The 21,534-nt window shown below is 40.0% G+C and overlaps 2 protein-coding genes across 3 annotated transcripts; both read left to right on the top strand.

The window, feature by feature from the left end:
* Positions 1–4,324: 4,324 nt before the first annotated feature.
* Positions 4,325–16,610, top strand: LOC145470648 (uncharacterized). Of its 2 annotated transcripts, none has more exons than XM_081454463.1 (9): positions 4,325–4,764; positions 5,532–5,660; positions 6,402–6,530; positions 7,096–7,347; positions 8,229–8,555; positions 9,808–10,056; positions 10,506–10,817; positions 11,411–11,663; positions 15,789–16,610. In XM_081454463.1, the coding sequence occupies exons 1-9, from the start codon at positions 4,593–4,595 to the stop codon at positions 16,147–16,149; spliced, it is 2,184 nt and encodes a 727-aa protein (XP_081310589.1). In that variant the 5' UTR covers positions 4,325–4,592; the 3' UTR covers positions 16,150–16,610. The 2 variants fall into 2 exon arrangements, with proteins under 2 accessions (XP_081310589.1, XP_081310590.1); XM_081454464.1 differs by having other exon boundaries at positions 11,411–11,659; positions 15,818–16,610.
* A 644-nt stretch (positions 16,611–17,254) lies between these two features.
* On the top strand, positions 17,255–20,104 carry LOC145469262 (uncharacterized). The gene is made up of 3 exons (XM_081452946.1): positions 17,255–17,306; positions 17,989–18,234; positions 19,785–20,104. The coding sequence occupies exons 1-3, from the start codon at positions 17,255–17,257 to the stop codon at positions 20,102–20,104; spliced, it is 618 nt and encodes a 205-aa protein (XP_081309072.1).
* Positions 20,105–21,534: the final 1,430 nt, after the last annotated feature.

Consider the following 21,534-nt stretch of genomic DNA (forward strand, 5'->3'; position numbering starts at 1 on the left):
CGGGCTCCTTTGCCTAACACTAGATGCCAAAATTTCCAGTACCTCCATGAAATCCCTCGTTTCTACAATTTGATATATTCAACCCTTCTTCGTTTTAAGTATTTAGAGGTCAAATAAAGCTCGAGACACGCCCATATTGGTCTGCTTTAGTTAAATTCAATTTTTTTTGACGAGTATTCCCGACGTTTTCATATGGGAGCCACCCCTCTCCGCGATACAGCCTCTGTTTAAGAATAAAACAGCGAGACTTTATTTTGCTCTTGACCAAATTATGACAGAAAACATTCACGTTGGAGCAGCTGTTTTTAAGCATGTTCGTCGCCCATTTTGGCCAATACATTGAAATATCTCGAATTGTCAAAACGAGTCTGCGGCATAGTTTTTGACACGCTAAAAAAGGTGGTAGTGACGAGACATGATAAACAAGCAATTCTTCAAAACTGCCAAAGGTGTTGAAAAAAAGTGTATTTTTTCCCCTTCAGTTTGAACCCAGGACTGCGGATAGAAGTGCACTCTTTTCCATTTCCGTAAGTCAATGGATTATATTTATTCCTCGAAATAAGAATTAAAATTTATAAATGCGGACACTGGACCACATACGGCTTCCCATTTCTCCACAGCCCGGAAATAGAATTGTGAATCAATTAACCCAAAGCGAGTTGGAACTGTGCGTGCGCAAGCTTCTTCTTTCTTAATCAATGATGTTCAATCTGCGATTTTAATTCTTCGTTGCGTTGAAGATTAGCGGAGAATTTCAGGCTTGCTTCAACTTATTTATACTTATTTATAACAACTACGTTACACGACTGACTCCTTTTGTTGTCACGTTTGTGAAAAGCAATTAAGTGCTATTGACAGGTGGTTTTCCATAAAAGAAAGCATTGAATACACTTCCCTTTTTAACTATGTTTTGCAAAAGAAAGCTAGAGCAATGTTATCGGACCTCAGATGAACGAAGCAAACAAGTATATAACAATATTTCCCATGCAATACAAAATCAACGGTCATTACATCCGGAAAACTTCACAAATGAAACCGAAAAGCCACAAATATTTTAATTCATCAGTTATATTGAAAAACAACATTTCATCGTGTTCTTTGGATTCGTAAATTCGATCAATATCTTGTCGCAGGAAAAAGAAAACTAAGCTTTTTAGGTCATTGAAACTGGGAAATGACAAACAGTGTTTTTGTAATTTACCGAAAAATAGTTCCCAACGAAGTAGAGGTTCGATATATAAATGAGTTAAAACCACAAAATGAGCACATCCCTGATGAATTCTAATTTTACTCAACTTACAAAGTTTTCCTTTTTTATTTTTAATAATTCAAAAGAAAAACTTACTGCAAACCTTTAGTGAAAGCAACTGCATGAAAAACACGTCCTGAGTCACAATTTAGAACTTCACTAAATATGATTTATAGCAACGTAAGTTTAGTTCGCGAATTAACTAGAAACAGTATATTTTCGCTTTTCCACGCTAAAGCCACTAACGGAAAAGGTGCCGTTTAATTATTAACATTTGTTGACACAGCGAAAGATTCTTTCCTCTTTTTAAATTTTGTTCAAGAGTATGCCTCTTTTTGTTGTAAATAGCACTTTCAGGACCTAATTCAGTACTAATGAATTTTTTCAGCTGTGCGGAAGAGTAGTTGAAGTTTGGTTGAAGAATTAATCAGCCCGAGGTGAATTTGCCGAAAAAAAATGCTGAGTTATCAATTTAATCTTTTCACACATATTATTATGATAAAAGCTGAACAAGAGTCCAGGATACGCATTTCTCAGGCCGGATAAATTTGAAAACGAAGCTTTATTTCTGCGGTTAGGCCTACAGTGCACACTAATCCGTCACGAAAATGGAGCTTTTCGAAAACGCTCTTCAAGCCAGGAATTTGAAAACGCCGGCTTTTCGTTTTCGTGTGGACGGAAAACATTTTGAAAACGGAGCTTTTCGAAAACGATGGCCTCACGATAATCATGTGATTTCCCTGACTGACTTTTCTTCAAATGCAAATCCAAAATGGAAAAATGAACGTTAATTGTTGCGTTTTTAATTGGGGCCAGTCATATCCCTTTGTGTCGTTGCGTTTTCAATGTGTTCTCCTTAGTCAAGAATGACTCTCCATCATATATTCTGTTATCAAGGCGAATCTAGGTGGTTTAGTCCAAGCGCACTTATAGCACTTAGAAATCTGCTTTTTAAACTTTGTTTTACAAAACAACCTTCCTTTATGGGTGAAGAAGTGAATACGACTATTAATTTCACAGGCAAAACGAAATTAACGGACATGACTTAATGAACCAATAATATTTACAAACCTTTTAGCCCGGGCGTATGGTGTATTCAATTTTTAATATAGATCGAACTTTCACAAATGGAAAAAGCCACAAATATGCATAACTGTAAATAGCTTCATTTCACTGATAAACAACGGGTTTATAATTAAGCAGTCTTATTAGCAGATTTTGTGCTTCATCCATTTTGTGTCAGAACAAAACTAAACTTTTAAGTCTTTTAACATTGTCAAAACGTGTTGAGTAGAGAAAGTATTCAAACTGAAATAATTAACTGTATTGTTTTTATTCAGTATAACTAATTTTAAATAAACGAAACGTCAGTAAAATAAAATAAGACCACAAATTGGCGACTTTCTTGAACTTAAAATCAGTCTCCGTTTTCCTGGATGTAGGGGAATTTCGCCGAAACGTCGATAAATATATTTGTGGTCATGTTTCTTTTCATGTTTTTGACATCAATTTAACTGAACAGGTCCATTAATTTAATTTGTTCTTTTTTTCTAGTTCAGAACCAGTTTTTATTGAAGTTATATAGCCCAGGGCGAAAATTTTTTCCCGAGAGTCACTTCCATCAAAGTTTTCTATGAAATTTTCCTCAATTCGTTCAGGAAGTAAAGAAGTTAAGTTTCGTGGGGAAAATATATTTTATTTAACAAATAAAGAAGCCTAAGCCGTGTATTACACTGTGATAAAACTGACACGACGGGCATTTGAGAATACGAGGGAAATCTAGAAAACACGAGCCGCAGGCGAGTGCTCTCTACATTTCTCGAGTGTTCTCAAATGTCCGGAGTGTTTTACGAACAAGTTCTCGAAGGTGATTAATCTTGATGACAAGGCACCGTTTCCACATACTAAGTTTGTTGGGTAAAATTAAAATTTCAAAAAATAAATTTGTTATAGAATATTATTTAAGTTTTAAAAAAAAAATGTCATGCGCTAAATTGCCAAATGATTTCAAACTATCAAAGCACACTCACAATTATTTTACAATGTGTTGATTTTAAGGATTGTCTTGCCAAGGAGTCGAGCGTAATGGCTTTTGTCAAAAAGCTTTTTTACCTAGCAGCTGTGCTTGGAGTATCGCAACTGTTTTGTAACGTGGAGGCACAGCAATGTAGCAGACAAAGTCAAAAAGAAGCTTCCCAGTTTGGCATGATGTTGCAGAGACACATCTTCAAACGGATGACGGAGCCTTCGTATGTTTGTCTTAAGGAGTGTCGCCTTGACTTACGGTGCCAAAGTTTCAACTACGTTATTTCCAAAGAGATGTGTGAATTGAACAATCGTACCAAGGAATCGAGACCTGAAGATTTTGTTCCAGACCCTGACAAATATTACTTTAGACGAGACTTTGGTAGAGGTAACTAATCATAGTTTTATCAAGTTCCCGGTTTAGTGAATTTCTCGTTTCTCAATTTAAGAAAAGAGGCACATCATGCATACGTTGTTAATACGAATTGCAAAATTATCATGATAAAAAAAAATATATGCAATAACGATTGAAATTGTCGGACACTTCGGATGAATGTTGGAAATTCTCTACATCTTGACGAGCCTTTACATCACCTTGGGAAATCGTCGGAATTCGTCGGGTCATCTTCGGAAATTTTGTAGGTCTTCGGTTAAACTTTGGAATCTTTGTAGCTTGTCAAAAAATCTCTGGGAATGCTTCGAATAAACCGATCAAAATGCATTAATTATTCTGCTCTCTATGCTTTAAACGATATATAGATAACACGCTATGATTCAAGAATCACACGGGAACTGTAACACACCTGGTTAATATCACGGATTATTATACGGCTGTACATGTGTTTCACAAGGACTGGGAACTACCGAATTCACGAATTTGATCGGCTAAAATCGATATTGACCGCGGTCTAGATTTTCCCATCTAGACCGGCACCTAAATCGGTTACATTTTGCGGTGAAAAAGCTGTAAACTAAAATACAAAAATGTTGACTATTTCCTTCTAAAAATATTAGTGGAAGTGCCAAAACGCCTGATGAGAAAAAAAATATTAAAGAGGACGAGCAAACTTTGGTCGATTTAAGTTCAGCTCATCGCAGTTCGCAAGGAAAATGCCAGCTAGTACAAACCAGTTACATTAAAAGAATCAAATTTTTCTTTTGTGCCATATAATAAACATCTTATTAACCGAGCTTAGTCGGTCTGTATGGGAGAATCTTGATCTCGGTCGTGCATACAGACCGAACGCAGTGAGGTCTGTACTCACGACCTCGGTCAAGATTCTCCCATACAGACCTCCTGCTCGGTTAATAAGAGCTAATGAATAATATTCGCCTTCCAGTCCCCCTAGGTTCCATTCCTGAACTGCCTGCTGAGTCGTGCCATGAAATCAAGGCGAGTGAAGGAGGACAAGCCGTCAGTGGAACATACTGGTTTTATTCTATTGTACCAGACAAGGTTGCACTTGCATACTGTGACATGAAGACCGAAGGTAACTTTACCCAGTTTCCTTTTTTTGTCGCTGTTTTGAGGTGTCCAGTTGCCCACAGCTTTTGCAGCAGAACTAGGAAAAAAGTTACGAAACATTATACATGGTTTTTACACGTAACGAGAAAAAATGTATTTTTGATTATGACAAGTTTTTTTCTAACCCTAACGTCATATATATATGTAGATTTTTTTTGCAGTATCGTTAACAAGAGGAAATCGTCTATTTGTAGCGCTAGAGTCAAGGAAATTCAAGCTCGGGGTTCTTTTAGACTTAAAATAGTAATTACCATTTACAACAACCTCTCTGGGAAACTTTGGGCAAAATACGTTAATTTGATTCCAAGGTGGGCTGCTTTAAAATTTCAATATTTAGATTTCAGACTTCTTATTATGCACATTCACTACTGGTAAAGACTACAAAATTTCAAATTGAAGGAAACCCGAAAATAATAGTTGTCTAAGATAGAGAAACACTAAAAAGATATTAATAAACCATAAAGAAACAAGGATGGTTAAGAATGGAGAAGATTGACACGGATTACAAACGAAGAACTTAACAAAATAGGCTAAACTTTTTAAGATGCGCAAACTGTAAAGTAGCTCCTTTAATTTAACTACGAACATTTGTAGTATGTACCCTGAAAATGGTCGCTTGACTTAGGATACTCTGAACCCCTATGAAACTCCAAAACCAGGGGTGTTGTTATCGGATTCTATCCATTTCAAAACCTTAAAAAAGATGAGTTTATTTTGCTGTACTTTCTTCAGACCTGGACGAATGCAATTCCTCAATTCCTGTTTGTCACGAGAGTGCCACGTGTCAGAATACCATTGGTTCTTATCGCTGCTTATGCAACAGGACCGGGTTTATTTATCAGGATGGAAAAGGTTGCGTTGGTAAGTATAACATGACTTGCTCAGCCTAGTGCTGCCTGAACTCGACCTTTTCAAATAAGGTAAGTACGTAGGTATGAATTCTTGTCCACGGTTTTGGCAAACTCTAAACAGCAGTCTCAGAATCTCATATCTTGTGTTATAATTTTTTACTTCGCTCGAATTTAAAGGAGCTCAGTTACGCTATTTTGAGTCATTTTGGCCACGTACAAAATTGAATTTAAATTGAAGGAAACCTGAAAATATAAATTTACTAAGATAGAAAAACACTAAAGAGATAATAATCAACCATAAAGGAACAAGGATGGTTAAGGATGGAGAGGATTGACTCGGATTACAAACGACGAACTTGAAAAATTTAGGCTAAACTTTTCAAGATGCGCAAACCGTGACGTAGCTCATTTGAGTGCTAGCTGACAATCCCTCGATTACCACTCATTTATTGATCTTTGTACCTGTTGTACAAAGCAAAGTAACTACAGGCTGCGTCAGAGGTCTCGCACTAAGGCAAAGCTATAGCAAAGTGCTGGAGCAAATTTCAACAGAAAAACGGGTTTTAATCATTTCGATAAGAAAATGATTGCTTGAAAAGAGCGGAATTAAAGTTATCAAGAGTCGCTACATCTGAGAATCTTCGGCAAACTTCGAAAGACAATCGTAAAGATTCGTTTAATCCCTTCGGATCACCATGGAAAATCTTCGTCCACAAGTCACCCATTGCGCTTCTTTTCCTTTGCTTTACAGATGCTGACGAATGTGCCGACGGGTCACATGATTGTGACGTCAATGCCGACTGTAACAATACTGTGGGATCCGACATATGCTCCTGCAAACCAACATATTTTGGAAACGGAAAATACTGCACAAGTTTCCGTGAGTCTTACGCCTGTCATATTTGCAATGATTATATAAATTAATAAACGAACACTTCTGTCCTAACTTTGTAATCTTGGGATAACTTTTGTTTTCTAAGTGCGCCGTGTGAGGATGAGCAAAAGATCAAGATATATTTTTGTCTCATGCAAAAACAAGGCCTTTTTGGGTAGGCCATGTTCGCGGGGGCCTCATGGTAAGTGCGCTCGACTTCGGATCGACCGGTCTGGGTTCGAGTCCCGGCCGGGGACATTGTGTTGTGTTCTTGAGTAAGGCACTTTACTCTCACAGTGCCTCTTTCCACCCAGGTGTATAAATGGGTACCAGCAAACTTAATGCTGAGGGTAATTATGCCATGGACTAGCATCCCATTTAGGGGGGAGTAGAAATACTCCTAGTTGCTTCATGCCACAAATACCGGGATAAGCTCCAGCCTGGTGGGTCAATTAGCCCGCATGCCCACTTAACCTTTTTATCATAATTTGCTAATTTATTTAAGATGGCTCCTGCTTTTTCTTTTAACTCAAAGTACTTTAGCCTCACTTTGCTATTCTCTCTTGCTCAGGCGGTCTCGGTTCATCCGTCATTCTTGCTGGTCTCAACCGCAAAAATTACACGGAGAAGCTGATTTCCTTTTTGGACCCAGTCCTCCTAAGCTCACAGCGCAGCGGGTTTGTGCGGTGCTGGCATGCCAAGACTGACGGCTCGGCTGCATCGATATTCCACGACAACTGTGATGGAAAGGGACCCACTGTGACCATCATTAAAGCCGGCAGCTACATATTTGGTGCATATACCGACGTGTCCTGGTATAGAAGTAAGTATCTTTCAGACAGTTTTCTTTTCCGGGGTTGACACTCCCAGAAGAATTCGGTGGGAGTGTGCGACCCGCTTCATAAAACCCATACCCTATTTATGACCAAAATCTGCGATTTCCCTTACCCTATTTGTGACATGACCAAAACCCCGATACCTCATGTTTTGCACAAAGTTATGTAAGTCCTTGCGGGATTATGTAAGGTCTTTAGGGACACATGCCTCTATAAAAGGGAACGTTATTTTATTAAGAAACACTAAGCCGGACAGAGTAAGTATCATAACTTGCGCAAGGTTTACGGCCGGGAAAAGTTTACAAGAATTGTAAGTAGAATTATGACATAATTTTCAGTTTGTACTTTTGTATTAGTTCAAGGTCAATTACGACAATTACGGCACAGAGCCTCAAAGTAATTGTAATTCATTTCTTTCAGTTTGACTCTATACTTCTAGACAGAAGGAGTGCAAAAATAAATCTAATTATTCCCAGCTGATGAGGCCTATTTCAAGTCCAAACCACCTAATTTAAGACCAGACCCTGTTTCAGACCTGCCTTATAATTAGTTCCCTAGTTCAGACCAAGGTTAAAGGCAATGTTTATACGCTTTTAGTGGTAGGATAGCTGTTTCTATAAAACATACCCGATTCAAGATTAGAGCTCAAAAGCTATACCCTATTTGGGACCTAAATAGCCAAAATCTATACTAAATTTACGACAAAAACGGCTAAAAATCCATACCCTGTGGGGCCGCACATACCTGTATAGCCCATATAAGGAAGTACCCCCGTCCCCCCCTCCTCCGAGCAATACAATTTCTTTTCATCAGTGTTTGTTTACAGCCGAGGTATTTAGAATGTTTCAAACGTTTCTCTTCATTTCAGCTCCTTGCGACTACTCTACAGCCAGTAAAGCTTTCATCTTCTCGCTTTACAACAACAAAGGATATAACCCTGTTAAGCTGACCCAGTATCAAAATCAGGAAAAAGCAATGTATGGCTGTTCCAATTACGGACCCACTTTTGGTTCTAATAGCGGGGATCACGACATCTACATATCGGACAACGCTTTGAGCAACCAAAATTCTTCTACCCGATGTGGCTCTACGTACTCCGTCCCCCCCGGATATTCAGCTGGTGACTGCAGGTTTTTCGTTGGTCCCGCGGGGGATAAGTTCACTCCTACTAACATTGAAGTGTTCTACGAAATAGGTAATAGATATTAGCAAATAAAGTGGTTTCAACTAAAGTATCACTACAATAAGCGACTGGCTTACGATGCTCGCACCACGCTGTCGTCCAATCAGAAGCAATCTAAGATCAGAACCAATCGCAACTCGCTCGTACACAGCTCTCGCACACCTTTTCCCGCGCTTCTCCTTAGCTACATGTATTTGGTTCTGGCTTGATTGGTTCACATGATAAGTCCTCGTGTAACCTGTTTTTCAGCATAATCGCTACAATTTCTTTAGGACACCTGCCTCTGTCAGTACAATCAATTGCAGTATACTTCATAGTTGTGGGAGGCGCGGTGTTCTCATGGTTAGTGCGCTCGTCTCCGGATTGAGCGGTTCGGGTTCGAGCCCTGGCCGGGGACATTGTGTTGTGTTTTTGGGCAAGACACTTTACTCTCACAGTGTCTCTCTCCACCCAGGTGTACAAATGGGTACCAGCGAATTTAATGCTGGGGGTAACCCTGCGATGGACTAGCATCCCATCCAGCGGGGAGTAGAAATACTCCTAGTCACTTCATGCTACAGAAACTGGGATAAGCTCCGGCCTGATGGGCCATTTGGCTCGTATGCAGACTTTACCTTACATTATAGAGTAAAGCCGTAGATGTTCGACTATGTTGCAAAGATTTTTGACTACTTTGGTAAGACTTTTAAAACTTTCAAATATTATCCCAAGGTCTTTTTATTATTTCGGAACATTTTCTGAGCATGTCTTCCTTAGTTTTCGAAAGACGTGAGGATGTTTCCAGGAAAGATGCAAAGTTTTTTCCAATCATATCGTAACCACATCTTATTTGAAACTTATTTTACCGAATCAATATATCAAATTTCATTCAAAGACATTAAATGACCATTTACCCAAAAATTCCACAAATATCGGTCAGAATGTAAATGGTAAGACAATTTTGGCTCAACCGAACGGGAAGTTTTATAATTTTCAACAGAAATTTCCGACTGGAAAATGTGCTTATTACCATTGACAATTCTTCGCCGCCATCTTGAAATATGATCAAATGGAACTTGTCCTAGTCTCTTTTGGTAAATTGGTTTTTTTTTGAGTAAATGGTAAATCGTCAATCGGAACGGAACTTACCATCAGGCATTTTTGCTTATCATTTGCACAAACCGTTAACGAACCAGTTTCTCCGTTTAAATGGTAAACAGCCGAGAACTGTGAACTCATTTGCTTTTATCTTACTTCAAACCACAAATTTTGTTTTATTCCACAGGGGACCTTGGTGCATCGGCCATTCTTGGAAGCCTCGATTTCAGCAAATACTTGGGAAAGCTTATTTCTTATTTAGACCCAGTCGTCCCGGATGCATTCCCCAGTGAGTTTGTGCGGTGCTGGCACGCAAAGACTGACGGCTCGGCTGCATCTACATTCCACAACAACTGTGACGGAAAGGGACCCACTGTGACGATCATTAAGTCCGGCAGCTACATATTTGGTGGATATACTGATCTTTCTTGGCAAAGTGAGTAATTATGAGAAAGTTTTCAATATGAACTGTCTTCGTTTCTTAGGCCTTCTGGGCAAATGCGAAACCTTGTCACTGTTATCAGCTTTCCTCCACAGGCAGAACATGTCGATGTTATTCATGCAATGACAAGTAATCGCTTAACACCAATATAATCTTATAACGCTTTCAAGCATTACGGGTTAGATCATGCGAAACACCTTTGAAATCCTCTCGACTTACACCTGTGTTGCGCTATAACTGCATTTTTCTGTTCTACCTTACTTATTACATGAAATTTTCGCGACACGTTTATTTCGCGAGTTTGACGTGCGCACATTTCGCGACACTTTTGCGACTTTGCAAGAATTTTGTCTTTTGAATCACTTTAACTTTAACTTCCTTGGTAATGTTACTTTAACATGTCTTTGTTTGTCAGAATGTTTATACGCTTGTTTTCATCTTAGATTCTGGCGGTTATACTTCAGCTAGTAAAGCTTTCATCTTCTCGCTCTACAATGTCAAAGGATATAATCCTGTGAAGCTGACTCAGTATCAAAATCAGCAGTATGCAATGTGCAAGGAGCCCAATTACGGCCCCAGCTTTGGTTACGGGCCTGATATCTACATATCGGACAACGCTACGGCCAACCAATATTCTTCTACCCAGTGTGGCGGAACCTACTCCTTCCCCTCCGGATATTCAACTGCTGGCTGTGAATTTTTCACTGGAACCAGTCATTTCACGCCAACTGACATTGAAGTGTTTTACGAAATACGTAATAAATTCGTGTTTCTTTGTTGGGTTGACGTAATACTTGCGACAGTTATTGGTTTTAGATAGGAGTTTGACATTTGCATTCAGTCTTGTGAAGCTACATGTGGCTATTACAACGGATGAACAGAAGACCTCAAAATCTGACTGTTTTGCTACTGCGAAACGGCTGTATTACAAGGATTGTGCCCAGCTGAGTTTGGTGTATTTTATTTAGTTTTGTCAAATACTCGCTATAGAACTAAATGTTAGCGAAGACATTACTTCTATGGATCTAAATAACAAAGCCATAGCTTTATTACAAACAAATGCTTCTCCCGGGCGTTATAATTAAAGATGACAATGCAAGCAAACTATATAAACTTTGAAAACTGTTCAGGCTATAACATGTTTCAAAAACTCTTTTCGCCATCCGTTTAAATCTTCTTCAATTTCTGTCCATCCGTACCTTGTTTTGTATAAGTTGTGTTACTGAAATATTCCCTCACTGTTTTCAGTGGTTAGTTTTTATAATTCCCCCAATTCAGCGGTCATTTTCGTTTGCCTAAATTTGGCTAAAATCAATGTCACAGCTAACCTCTTGTTTCTCGTACCCAGGCGGCCTCGGTGCATCTGTTATTCTTGGCGATCTCGATCACAGCAAATACTTAGGGAAGCTGATAACTTACTTAGACCCAGCTCTCCCGAGTGCATCCCGTACTTACTTTGGGCGATGTTGGCATGCTAAGACAGACGGCTGGGATGCGTCAACATTCCACAGCAACTGTGATGGAAAGGGACCCACAGTGACTATCATTAGAGTTGGCCAATACATATTTGGTGGATACACTGACGTGTCTTGGCGCAGTAAGTATCATAAGATCTAACTATCACCAAGAGCTTGATAAAAACGTGCTTTATTATCTCAGTAAAAGAACAAAAAAACTCCATTTTTGTTCTTTTGTTTAACCATTGGTCTTACTCTTTTCTTGTTTAAGAAATACAAGTACTTATTTCAGGTTTAAAACCGATATTAACACGCTTTTTGATGTTGCGCGGCCTTGCAGTTTCGCATAATCGACCTCAAATCGCATCCGATGGCGGGCTTAACTCATAAGAAAAATCCTCGATTTCTATAAAGATCTTTCGTAGCTACCCTGAGAGCAGATTCGCTTCGATCTCATTCGCAGCTCAAAGTATTGTAGCCTGTGAACACAGACGTATTTCCGGCTGTCACTTGGTTCCGCCGAAAAATAACGTCTGCGAACCCGAGCCAGAAAACGATTTCTGTGACGTAGGAATTCTAAGCCAATCACAATTTAGCTCAAATAACCCCAGAACCACTGCGCGAGGTATTCGCTGCGAGGAGCACTCGAGTTTCATTCTATCATGGAATCTGATTGGCCAAGAAGAAACAAAAGTCATTACGTCACAGAAATCGTTTCCTGGCTCGGGTTTTTCGGCGGAACCAAGCGACAGCCGGAAATACGTCTGCGTTCGCAGGCTAAAAATATTGTGACTGGTTGTCCAAACACCCGCGTAGGACTGCGAGAACTTAATCTAGCGGCGCCGACTCGCATTAAGCAGACTAGCTTTCGTCTTGAGCAAACTTTTTTTAAAAAAAACTTAACTTAATCGGTTTCAATCAGGCTACGAGGAGTTCACAAGCTAGAGGGCTCAATTCAGAGGGTGGCAAAGGGTTCTTGCGTGACGCATGATGGCCTCAAAATTAGCAGCGTGACGCGTGAATTGGACCAAATTAGCCTCGTGACGCTGGACAAGACATCATAACGTCATGCATGATTTGTTATTTTACAAGCAAGTGATGCGTGATTTGCCAATTAGATTTCCGTGATAAGTGAACGTTCTTTCAACTACAACCGATACCATTCATTCAAAGTAAACAGTAAATAGAATCTTAAAAGAGATCAATAAATCGTGGGCTTCTGATGTCTTTGATCTTCGTGGATCTTCACGGTACTATAGGTCCAAACAATTGTGACAGAATAGGAATAAGTCAATTGAAAACAGTCAAGCTTTGCACCAGGACTATGAGCTTCAGAGTTATTTTTGTCCATTTTGTCGACCGATCATTTTTGGCAGTGCATCAGACCATATCCGAAACCGGCTATCAATCAATCAGTCAGTCAATCAATCAATCAATCAATCAATCAATCAATCAAGCAATCACTCACTCAATCAATCAATCAATCATCGTATTTAAGGTCTGAAAGAATGTCGTCTCAAAACCGGAGGGTTCCAAACGGCTGAAAAGATAAGAGACGTTAGAGTTAAGTGTCATTTTATGCCGCTCCAGAAGACAGAGAGAGGCTACACAAGGAAAAAGTTTGTGAACCACTTAATGAAGGTCGTCATAAAGACCTAACTGAATTCAAAAGCCACGTTATGTCATCCACAGACATAAAAGCGTTGCCGAACAGAAGAGGATTTAAGTGAAGAATGATCATCGTAGTTAATTTTCCAATTTAAGCAATTGGAAAGAAGAAGCCTGAAAAAAATCAGGGCTTCAACGGGATTCGAACCCGTGACCTCCGCGATACCGGTGCGATGCTCTACCAACTGAGCTATGAAGCCACACATTGGGAGCGAGGCCAGTTACTTGAGTTCATATCTTCCCGTGAGGAGTGAAATGATGTGAAGTTTATATGAAATAATTCATATATGAACTGCGGTTGTAGATGAAAGTGCAGAATGATAATCGCAGTTAATTTTCCAATTTAAACAATTGGAAAGAAGAAGCCTGAAAAAATCAGGGCTTCAACGGGATTCGAACCCGTGACTTCCGCGATACCGGTGCGATGCTCTACCAACTGAGCTATGAAGCCACACATTGGGAGCGAGGCCAGTTAATTGAGTTCATATCTTCCCGTGAGGAGTGAAATGATGTGAAGTTTATATTCTTCACTTTCATCTACAACCGCTGTTCATATATGAATTATTTTATATAAACTTCACATCAGAAAAGGATTTACAGGGGTAAAGCTTTGACACAAATATTGCCTGTACATCAAAGCTTGGCAAAGGTAGCGTAGACGTCTTCTCAATTCGTATAAGATCTCTGTCAACTTAGCCTGTGAACAGGCTCCCGATTGTGTCATAGAGGAAGGAAAGAAACAGGCGGGCGGAGTTAGACCGCCTGTCTGGAGAGGGGAAAATCCCACACCACAAAATTGGCGATGTACTTACTCTTTTTACGTGACGCGTGATTGTTGAAAAAAAATCTCCGTGATACGTGATTTAATAGAAAAATTCATCGTGATGCGTGATTGGTAACCCCCGCCCCCCCTCACCCCACCCCCTTTGCCACCCGCATTTCAGAATAAGTAAATCGCTCGCACCAATGCACTTCATGTACTGCCGACAAAGAGACTTCCTTGTAGTGCGGAAGGTCATTTGAGATTGAGATACAAAAGAAGTGAAAATAAGGAACTATCTTACCAGTCCACTTTGGTCGTACGCATCCGGAGGACTGACTGAGCGAACGAACTGTACGAACATAGGAAGGTATGAACGAACGAACGAACGAACAAAAGGACAGACGAATAGACGAACGGATGGACAGACGGACGAAGGGACAAAGGGACGAACGGACGAAGGCACGAAGAGACGAAAGGACGAACGGGCGAACGGACGTACGAACGTGCGCACAAATTAAACGAATGACCAATAGAACAAACGAACGAACGAAAAAACTTTATTTAAGTGTCTGAAAGCATTTGGCAGATGGAGAACGCTCTACTAACAAGGAAAACCTAATTTATTTGGACTTACGTTATGAAAGTGCTGACGACTTATATTACCATTGCATATCCATTCTGGTTTGGCAACCACAACAGTACGGCCTCGAACGTCGATTGAAAAATGAAGTTTCTGGTTAATCCAGTTTCATGTATGTCTGTCTCGTACTGTCAATAATTATGCTAGCCAGTGTTAAGTTCGAAAATCATGTGGCTGTGCGGTTCGTTTTCCAGAATACGCTGAACTTGGTCATTAAGTATTTAATGACTGACCCCAAGAGAAACAGTGAGTTTTGTATCCCTGAGTCCCTCAATGTTCCCTCCGGCGAAGCCGCAACCTCGTTCCCAGGGTCTGTCATCTTACCGCCCCCTGGAGCGAATCGTTCGCTCCAGGAGGTGGTAAGATGAGAGACCCTGGGAACGAGGTTGGCGAAGCTCGAGGAGAACGTTGAGGTCGAGGGGAAACAGAACTCACTATTTCCCGCTGGGCCAGTCATGAAGTGTTTTGTATACCTCGCAACTCAAAAAGAAAAAAGAAACAGCAAAAAAAATGTTTGCCTGACGTCGGCTGGCACATAAATTTGGTGGGGTTAAAAGGAGCACAACCTGATCATGTGCGAGTCGAAAGTTTAAGTTGTTGTTTCCCTAGGGAGTTAGTGAGTTTTGCTCGCCCTTGGGAGTTAGTAAGTTTTGTTCGCCCCAGGGGAGTTAGTGAGTTTTGACCCACCGCACGTGACACTTTTTCCTCCAATCGGAAAACGTATTTCGGTTGGGAGGTATAGCATTTTATGTTGTTGTTTCAATCTTCCAATAACATGCTTATCAATGACGCTGACAGAACAAAACTTAGTTGCATCATATTCTACTAAGTATGAGTCGTGAATCTGAATTAGGTGTATTTTCCATAAGAAGTCCTGTTGTAAACCACCGAAAGCTTCCAGAAAGACGATCTCTCTCTGTCAGTCTCCAGACTTCTTCCTTGCTTATCTTCTTGCTCCAACTAAAACACTTTTTCGACTATAGAAAGAGTTTCCACCTAGAACGTCGCGATCTCATTTCACTCATTTGAAAATTCAGTCGCTACCAAGGCATATCACGCTTAACGCCCTTGCCAACAGATCCGATCCTCTCGTTGCCTATTTATTTTGTTTTTTTGTTGTTGTTTCTTTTCTTCTAAAGATTACTTTACAATATATGGTAGCTTTATTTCTGTTTTTCTTTTCAACCGAAATGCTTAGAAAGTGTAAAACTTTTGTTTCCAATTCAGGTTCTAGTTGCAGTTATACTTATGCCAGTAAAGCTTTCCTGTTCTCGCTTTACAACAATGATGGATATAATCCTGTCAAACTGACTCAGTATCAAAATCAACAATACGCAATGTATCACTGCTCCAACTACGGACCCACTTTTGGTGCTGGTGCGTACAATGACATCCGCATATCGGACAACTCTACGAGCAACTCGGGATCGTATACCACTTGCGGCTATACATACTCCGTTCCTTCAGGATATTCAGCTGGGCATTGTAGCTTTTTCACTGGGGGCATTCTTCATTTCACTCCTACTGACATTGAAGTTTTCTACGAAATAGGTGATTAAAGACAGAACATGATAACTCTCTTTTAATGCCGTAATCAGGATTCGATTTAGCGCTCTCTTTCAATAAGCGCCGCCTTACAACCTCCGGGGGGTACTCCCAGAAAAATTGGGTGGAGGTGTGCGCGGTCCGCTTCCCAAAACCCTTCCCCTATTTATGACCAAAATCCGCGATCTTCCCATCCTATTTATGACCTGAAAAAGTAGCTTCTTCTAAAAAGCATACCCAGTTCAAGTGCAAACACCATACCCTATTTATGACCAAAACGGCTGAAAACGCTATCTTTCGGTCCGCGCGTACCTATATAGCCCATATAAGGGAGTCTCCTCGCACCCAGATCCCCCGGGCTTACAACAAGCGCCCGCATTGCGAAAGTGACAGTGAAGACTTTGACATCGAAGAGATGATAGTAAAGACTGATTAGACAAGTAAACAATGTATCAGTTAATTCCATGTGTGCCCATCCCCCGCAATAGTGGAGCATTTTTCCACAATGTCAATCCCGGGGGTCGGATATCAGCCTTGCACAACTGATTACCCTCGGGCATTTGACCATCTCGCTTTTTCATCTTACGTGCAGCCATAGTTAATGGAGGGAAAATGGTAAGGAAACCTGGCAAAGTTCTTTGGGGGCTGACCCAGCACAAAACCTGCCAAAATACAAAAGGTGGTTATGTGTGCTCATACAATTAACCAATAGCAGCATTGCGATTATATAATTCAAGCATAGTCCACAATGAGCATAAAACAACAAATGTCCTGGGTCAAGGACCTTCAAACATAAATCTTAGCCTGTTGTTTTGTTTTGTTTTGTTTGTTTGTTTGTTTGTTTGTTTTTTTTTTTTTCGCTTTTTCGATGTTTACCGGCCTTCGTGACCATTTCCTCCTATTGGCTGTGATGCAGCATTGTCGCTTCTTTTAATGACCAGTTTATCGGCAAATACGGTAAGTTTCGTAATGAATGCGTCTAAATAGGACATAAATAAGACTCTAGATCCTACGGAATAAACTATATTAGGTTTTTTCTTCACTATTAAAGTTAAAAAAAAAGACCTTGCTAGGACTTTTAATTTGGCCTGAATTGGCTTTGATTGTACTGAAAGTAACATGAGAAACGAAAACAACCCCGGGGCATTTGATCAACTGGTTTGTTCCAGCCGTATGGCATTTCCAGGTTGTTTTTAAAATAACCTAATTCCCGGGGGAAGGCCTGTTGGGGGGGGGGGCAGCATGGGCACAGCTGGAATTGACTAATGCATTTCTTTCTTGAGTGTATGATTTAACGCATCGACTTGGTCTAAACAGGCAAATGGTGTTATGGTTATGCGAACCTCTATTGTTAAAATTCTCAAGTGAAAAGTAATTGTTATTGTCCATTCAAATGCCTTATCACATTTCCATGTTTATGTTGAAGAGAAAAAGAAAGAAATAAGCGCGCCGTCCCTAATAAGCTCCCGCTCTCCAATTAGCACCCTCCCTTGAGTTACCAAAAGTATAAAATAAGTGCCCGGGTCACTAAATCGAACCATGAGATATTTGCTGATATGCAGGTAACCAATCGTTTAATTCATGAACGAAATGAAAAAGAACATATCACTGTTAGCCTTTTCAGTTCAAATTGTTAATTCCTGTTACTGAGAGCCATACAGTTTGAGAATTTGCTGGTAAATCAAGACGGCTCCACTTAGCAGATGATTTCAACTATTTTCATTACCTGTATGCTTGATAATGTATTGGTATTGTGATGAGAAATTAGATCTTGATTTAATGAATTAAGCAAACCTCAAAAAGACGACTTTGATACTTAAACATACCGGTTTTATGCTCTTTCCTCTATCCAGGCCTAAGTGTGTCCGTCATTCTCGACGGTCTCGATTACAACCAATACTTGGGGAAGTTGTTGTCCTTCTTAGACCCAGTCCTCCTGAGTCCAGGGCGTGATCGATTTGTGCGTTGCTGGCATGCCAAGACTGACGGCTCGGCTGCATCGATATTCCACAGCAACTGTGATGGAAAGGGACCCACTGTGACCATCATTAAATACGGCAGCTACATATTTGGTGGATATACCGACGTGTCCTGGCACAGTAAGTATCGTTCTACTACTAGTATACTAATGCAAATGCTGTAATCTGATTGGCTGAGCCATTGTACACTATCCGAAGTTTTGAAAGAACATCTAGAAACAAATGGATAATCCAATTTTTGAGAAGACTAAAAGGATGGCAGTTACAGTTTCTTAAATTGAAAATGCTCGAAATTTGTAATTGTTAAGTACGCGTGGACACAACTGCAAATGTCAAATTGACAATTCAGTCCGCACGAATTCTCTAAAAGGTGAAGTTTAATGCTTAGACCGAAAATAATTGGAATCATTATTTGAAGGAAATTTCAGTCAGAATTCTAGTAAAGCAATTGGATCATAACCTCAACTATCACCTCAAAGAAATCTTGAGCTCATAATCTAATTGTCAATTAGAACTATCGTCTCCTTAAGACTTAAAGACTTGAGACTTAAAGGGGCAGTCTCTCGGCTGTTATATCCTGTTTTAATAAGTATGACGCGGAGCTTGTTATAAAGGTGCTTATTTGGGAAGCAGGGATGGCGCATTGGTGAGAGCGCTCGCCTCCCACCTATGTGGCCCGGGTTCGATTCCGGTCCGGTGCCATATGTGGGTCGAGTTTGTTGTTGGTTCTCGCCTTGCTCCGAGGATTTTCTCCGGGTTCTCCGGTTTTCCTCCCTCCACAAAAACCAACATCTCCAAATTCCAATTCGACTAGGAGAGAGGGCCCGCATAAAAACCAGCTAAGGCTGATGTGGCTTCCTCTCTAAATACTGTAATTTAATATCCTGCACTGATAAGACGAAAAAAAAGTAGAAATTGGTTCAAGCCAGTACCCAATGTTTGTTCTCAGTCCTTTGTATAGAACCGCCGGGCTTCCAAACTACGGCAGTTGGCTGTAGTTAGATACGACCGTTTGGTTTCCTAGGCTTCCAAAAAGATAATGCTGACGGAATAAGACCCAGTTGCATCATATTTCACAAAATCGGAGTAGGGAAGCTGAGCTCGGAGAATTTTCTATAGTATGTCCTGCTGTAAACCATCAAAAGCTTCCAGAAAATCGACCTCTCTCTGTCACTCTCTGGGCTTCTCACTTGCTTATCAGTCTTGTTTCAACTAAAACTCTTCTTCGGCTTCAAAAACAGTTATCTCACCGGCTGTAAACCAGAACGTCGCGATCTCATTTCACGCATTTGAAAATTCAGACGTCAAGAAGGTATATAAACCGGGTATATAAATCCACTAACTTCTTTCGTGTTAGAGCTGTTTTCAATTGAGTGTCGTAAAACTAAACCAATTGCTTACCAATTGGACTACTCAGCCAATCTCAAACCGTAGGGAAAAAGAACTAATTTTCTGATTATCGGTCGACTCACAATTGAAAACTGCTCTATCACGCGTAACGCAAATTAAACGTTTTTGCCAACAGATCTGATCCCCACGCTGAATACTTATTTTTGTTGCTGTAGTTGTTCTGTTCCAAAGAACTCTTTATACAATATGGTTTCTGTATATACCCGTTTCTTTTTTCAACCGAAATGCTTAGAATTGTTAAACTTTTGTTTTCTTTTCAGGTTCTTGCAGCGGTTACTCCACAGCCAGTAAAGCTTTCCTGTTCTCGTTTTACAACAATGATGGATATAAACCTGTCAAGCTGACTCAGTATCAAAATGAACAATACGCAATGTATCGCTGCTCCAACTACGGACCCACTTTTGGTAATCATGACATCTACATATCGGACAACGCTTTGAGCAAGTCAAATTCGTATACCAATTGCGGCTATACATACTCCGTTCCTTCAGGATATTCAACTGGTAACTGTAGGTTTTTCACTGGAGTCTTTTATTTCACTCCTACTGACATTGAAGTGTTTTACGAAATAGGTGATTAAAAACAGAACATGCTAACTCTGTTTTAATGCCGCAATAATTTCATTTAGCGCACTCTCTCCAATAAGCGCCGCCTTACAACCGCCTTACAAGTGTTTTACAAAATAGGTGATTGAGAACAGAACATGCTAACTCTCTTTTAATACCGTAATGATTCGATTCAGCCTTCTCCTTCCAAAAAGCGTCCCCTTTCTAACAAGTCCTCCCTATTCATTGTCCTTTTCTAATACACGTCCCCTATTCTAACAAGAGGCACCATTGTGAAATTGGAATTAAAGACATTGACATAGTAAACACTGATTAGACGAGTGAATGATGTAGTCCGCTTTCTAATCTGAGCGTAATATTACCAAAGACATTGAATTGGACTTATCAAGGCCCGCTTGTTACAGTTGTCAAGTGATTTTACCCGTCACTGTTCAATCACATTCCACTGTTTATGTCATAAACAGAAATATATAAGCGACCCATTCCTTAAGAGCGCCCGCCATCCAATAAGCCCAAATCACCCCTCCCCTCCCCCCCCCCCCCCACCCCCACCTTTGAGCTATCAAAAGTAAACAGGCGTCCGGGGCCCTAAATCGAATTATTATGGTATTTGTAAATATTATGGTATTATGTAAATTGTAATTACGACAAGCGATTGGCGTACGAAACGCATGCCACATTGTCATCCATGATACAAGAACGGTCTCGGTTTAAACTTTTCCAAATCCCTTGATATTATTTGGAGTAAGTCGTGCCGGTCACACTGTTGGGTTACATGTTAGAGTTAGAACCACATAAAAATCACGGCTCAGTAGCTTTCATCTGAATGGTCACGCACTAGTATTTGATCCAAACTTAAAAGTTAGAACCACCTTGTACAACATAGTAAACAGTGCCACATGAAAATACTGCTCAATAGCTTTCACCGGAATCATCGCACACTAGTATTTCATCTACAGACGTAAAACTAAGAACCACCTTCTACAACATATTAAACGGCACCACATGAAAGTATTGCTTAACAGCTTTCATTTGAATGGTCACACACTAGGGTTTCATCCACAGACTTAAAAGTTAAAACCACCTTGTATAGTATGATGAACGTACCCCATGAGAGTGCAGCTTGCCTATGCTAGACTTTCATCGATAGATTAATTTTAATGTTAAACTTTGCAGAGTCAATTTTGTGTAAGCCCTTAGCCTTCAAGTAAGACTCCTTGAGTTACTATGGCTACTTAACGTAACATTAGAGCAGAGTAGAAGAAATCTAACAAAGTAGATAAGTTTTCATACAAATTGAGTGGTCTTTTAGAAAAAGTATCAAAACTATCAAATTTGTAAATGGTTTTTGGTATGATCACGGATAAAAATACTAATTCCATGCAAAAAAATATTTCCTGCAGAAAACGAAAAAAACCTGTCATAATTTTAATAACAAAAGGTG

Source organism: Orbicella franksi, chromosome 15 (assembly GCF_964199315.1).
Source record: "Orbicella franksi chromosome 15, jaOrbFran1.1, whole genome shotgun sequence".
Lineage (NCBI taxonomy): Eukaryota > Metazoa > Cnidaria > Anthozoa > Scleractinia > Merulinidae > Orbicella > Orbicella franksi.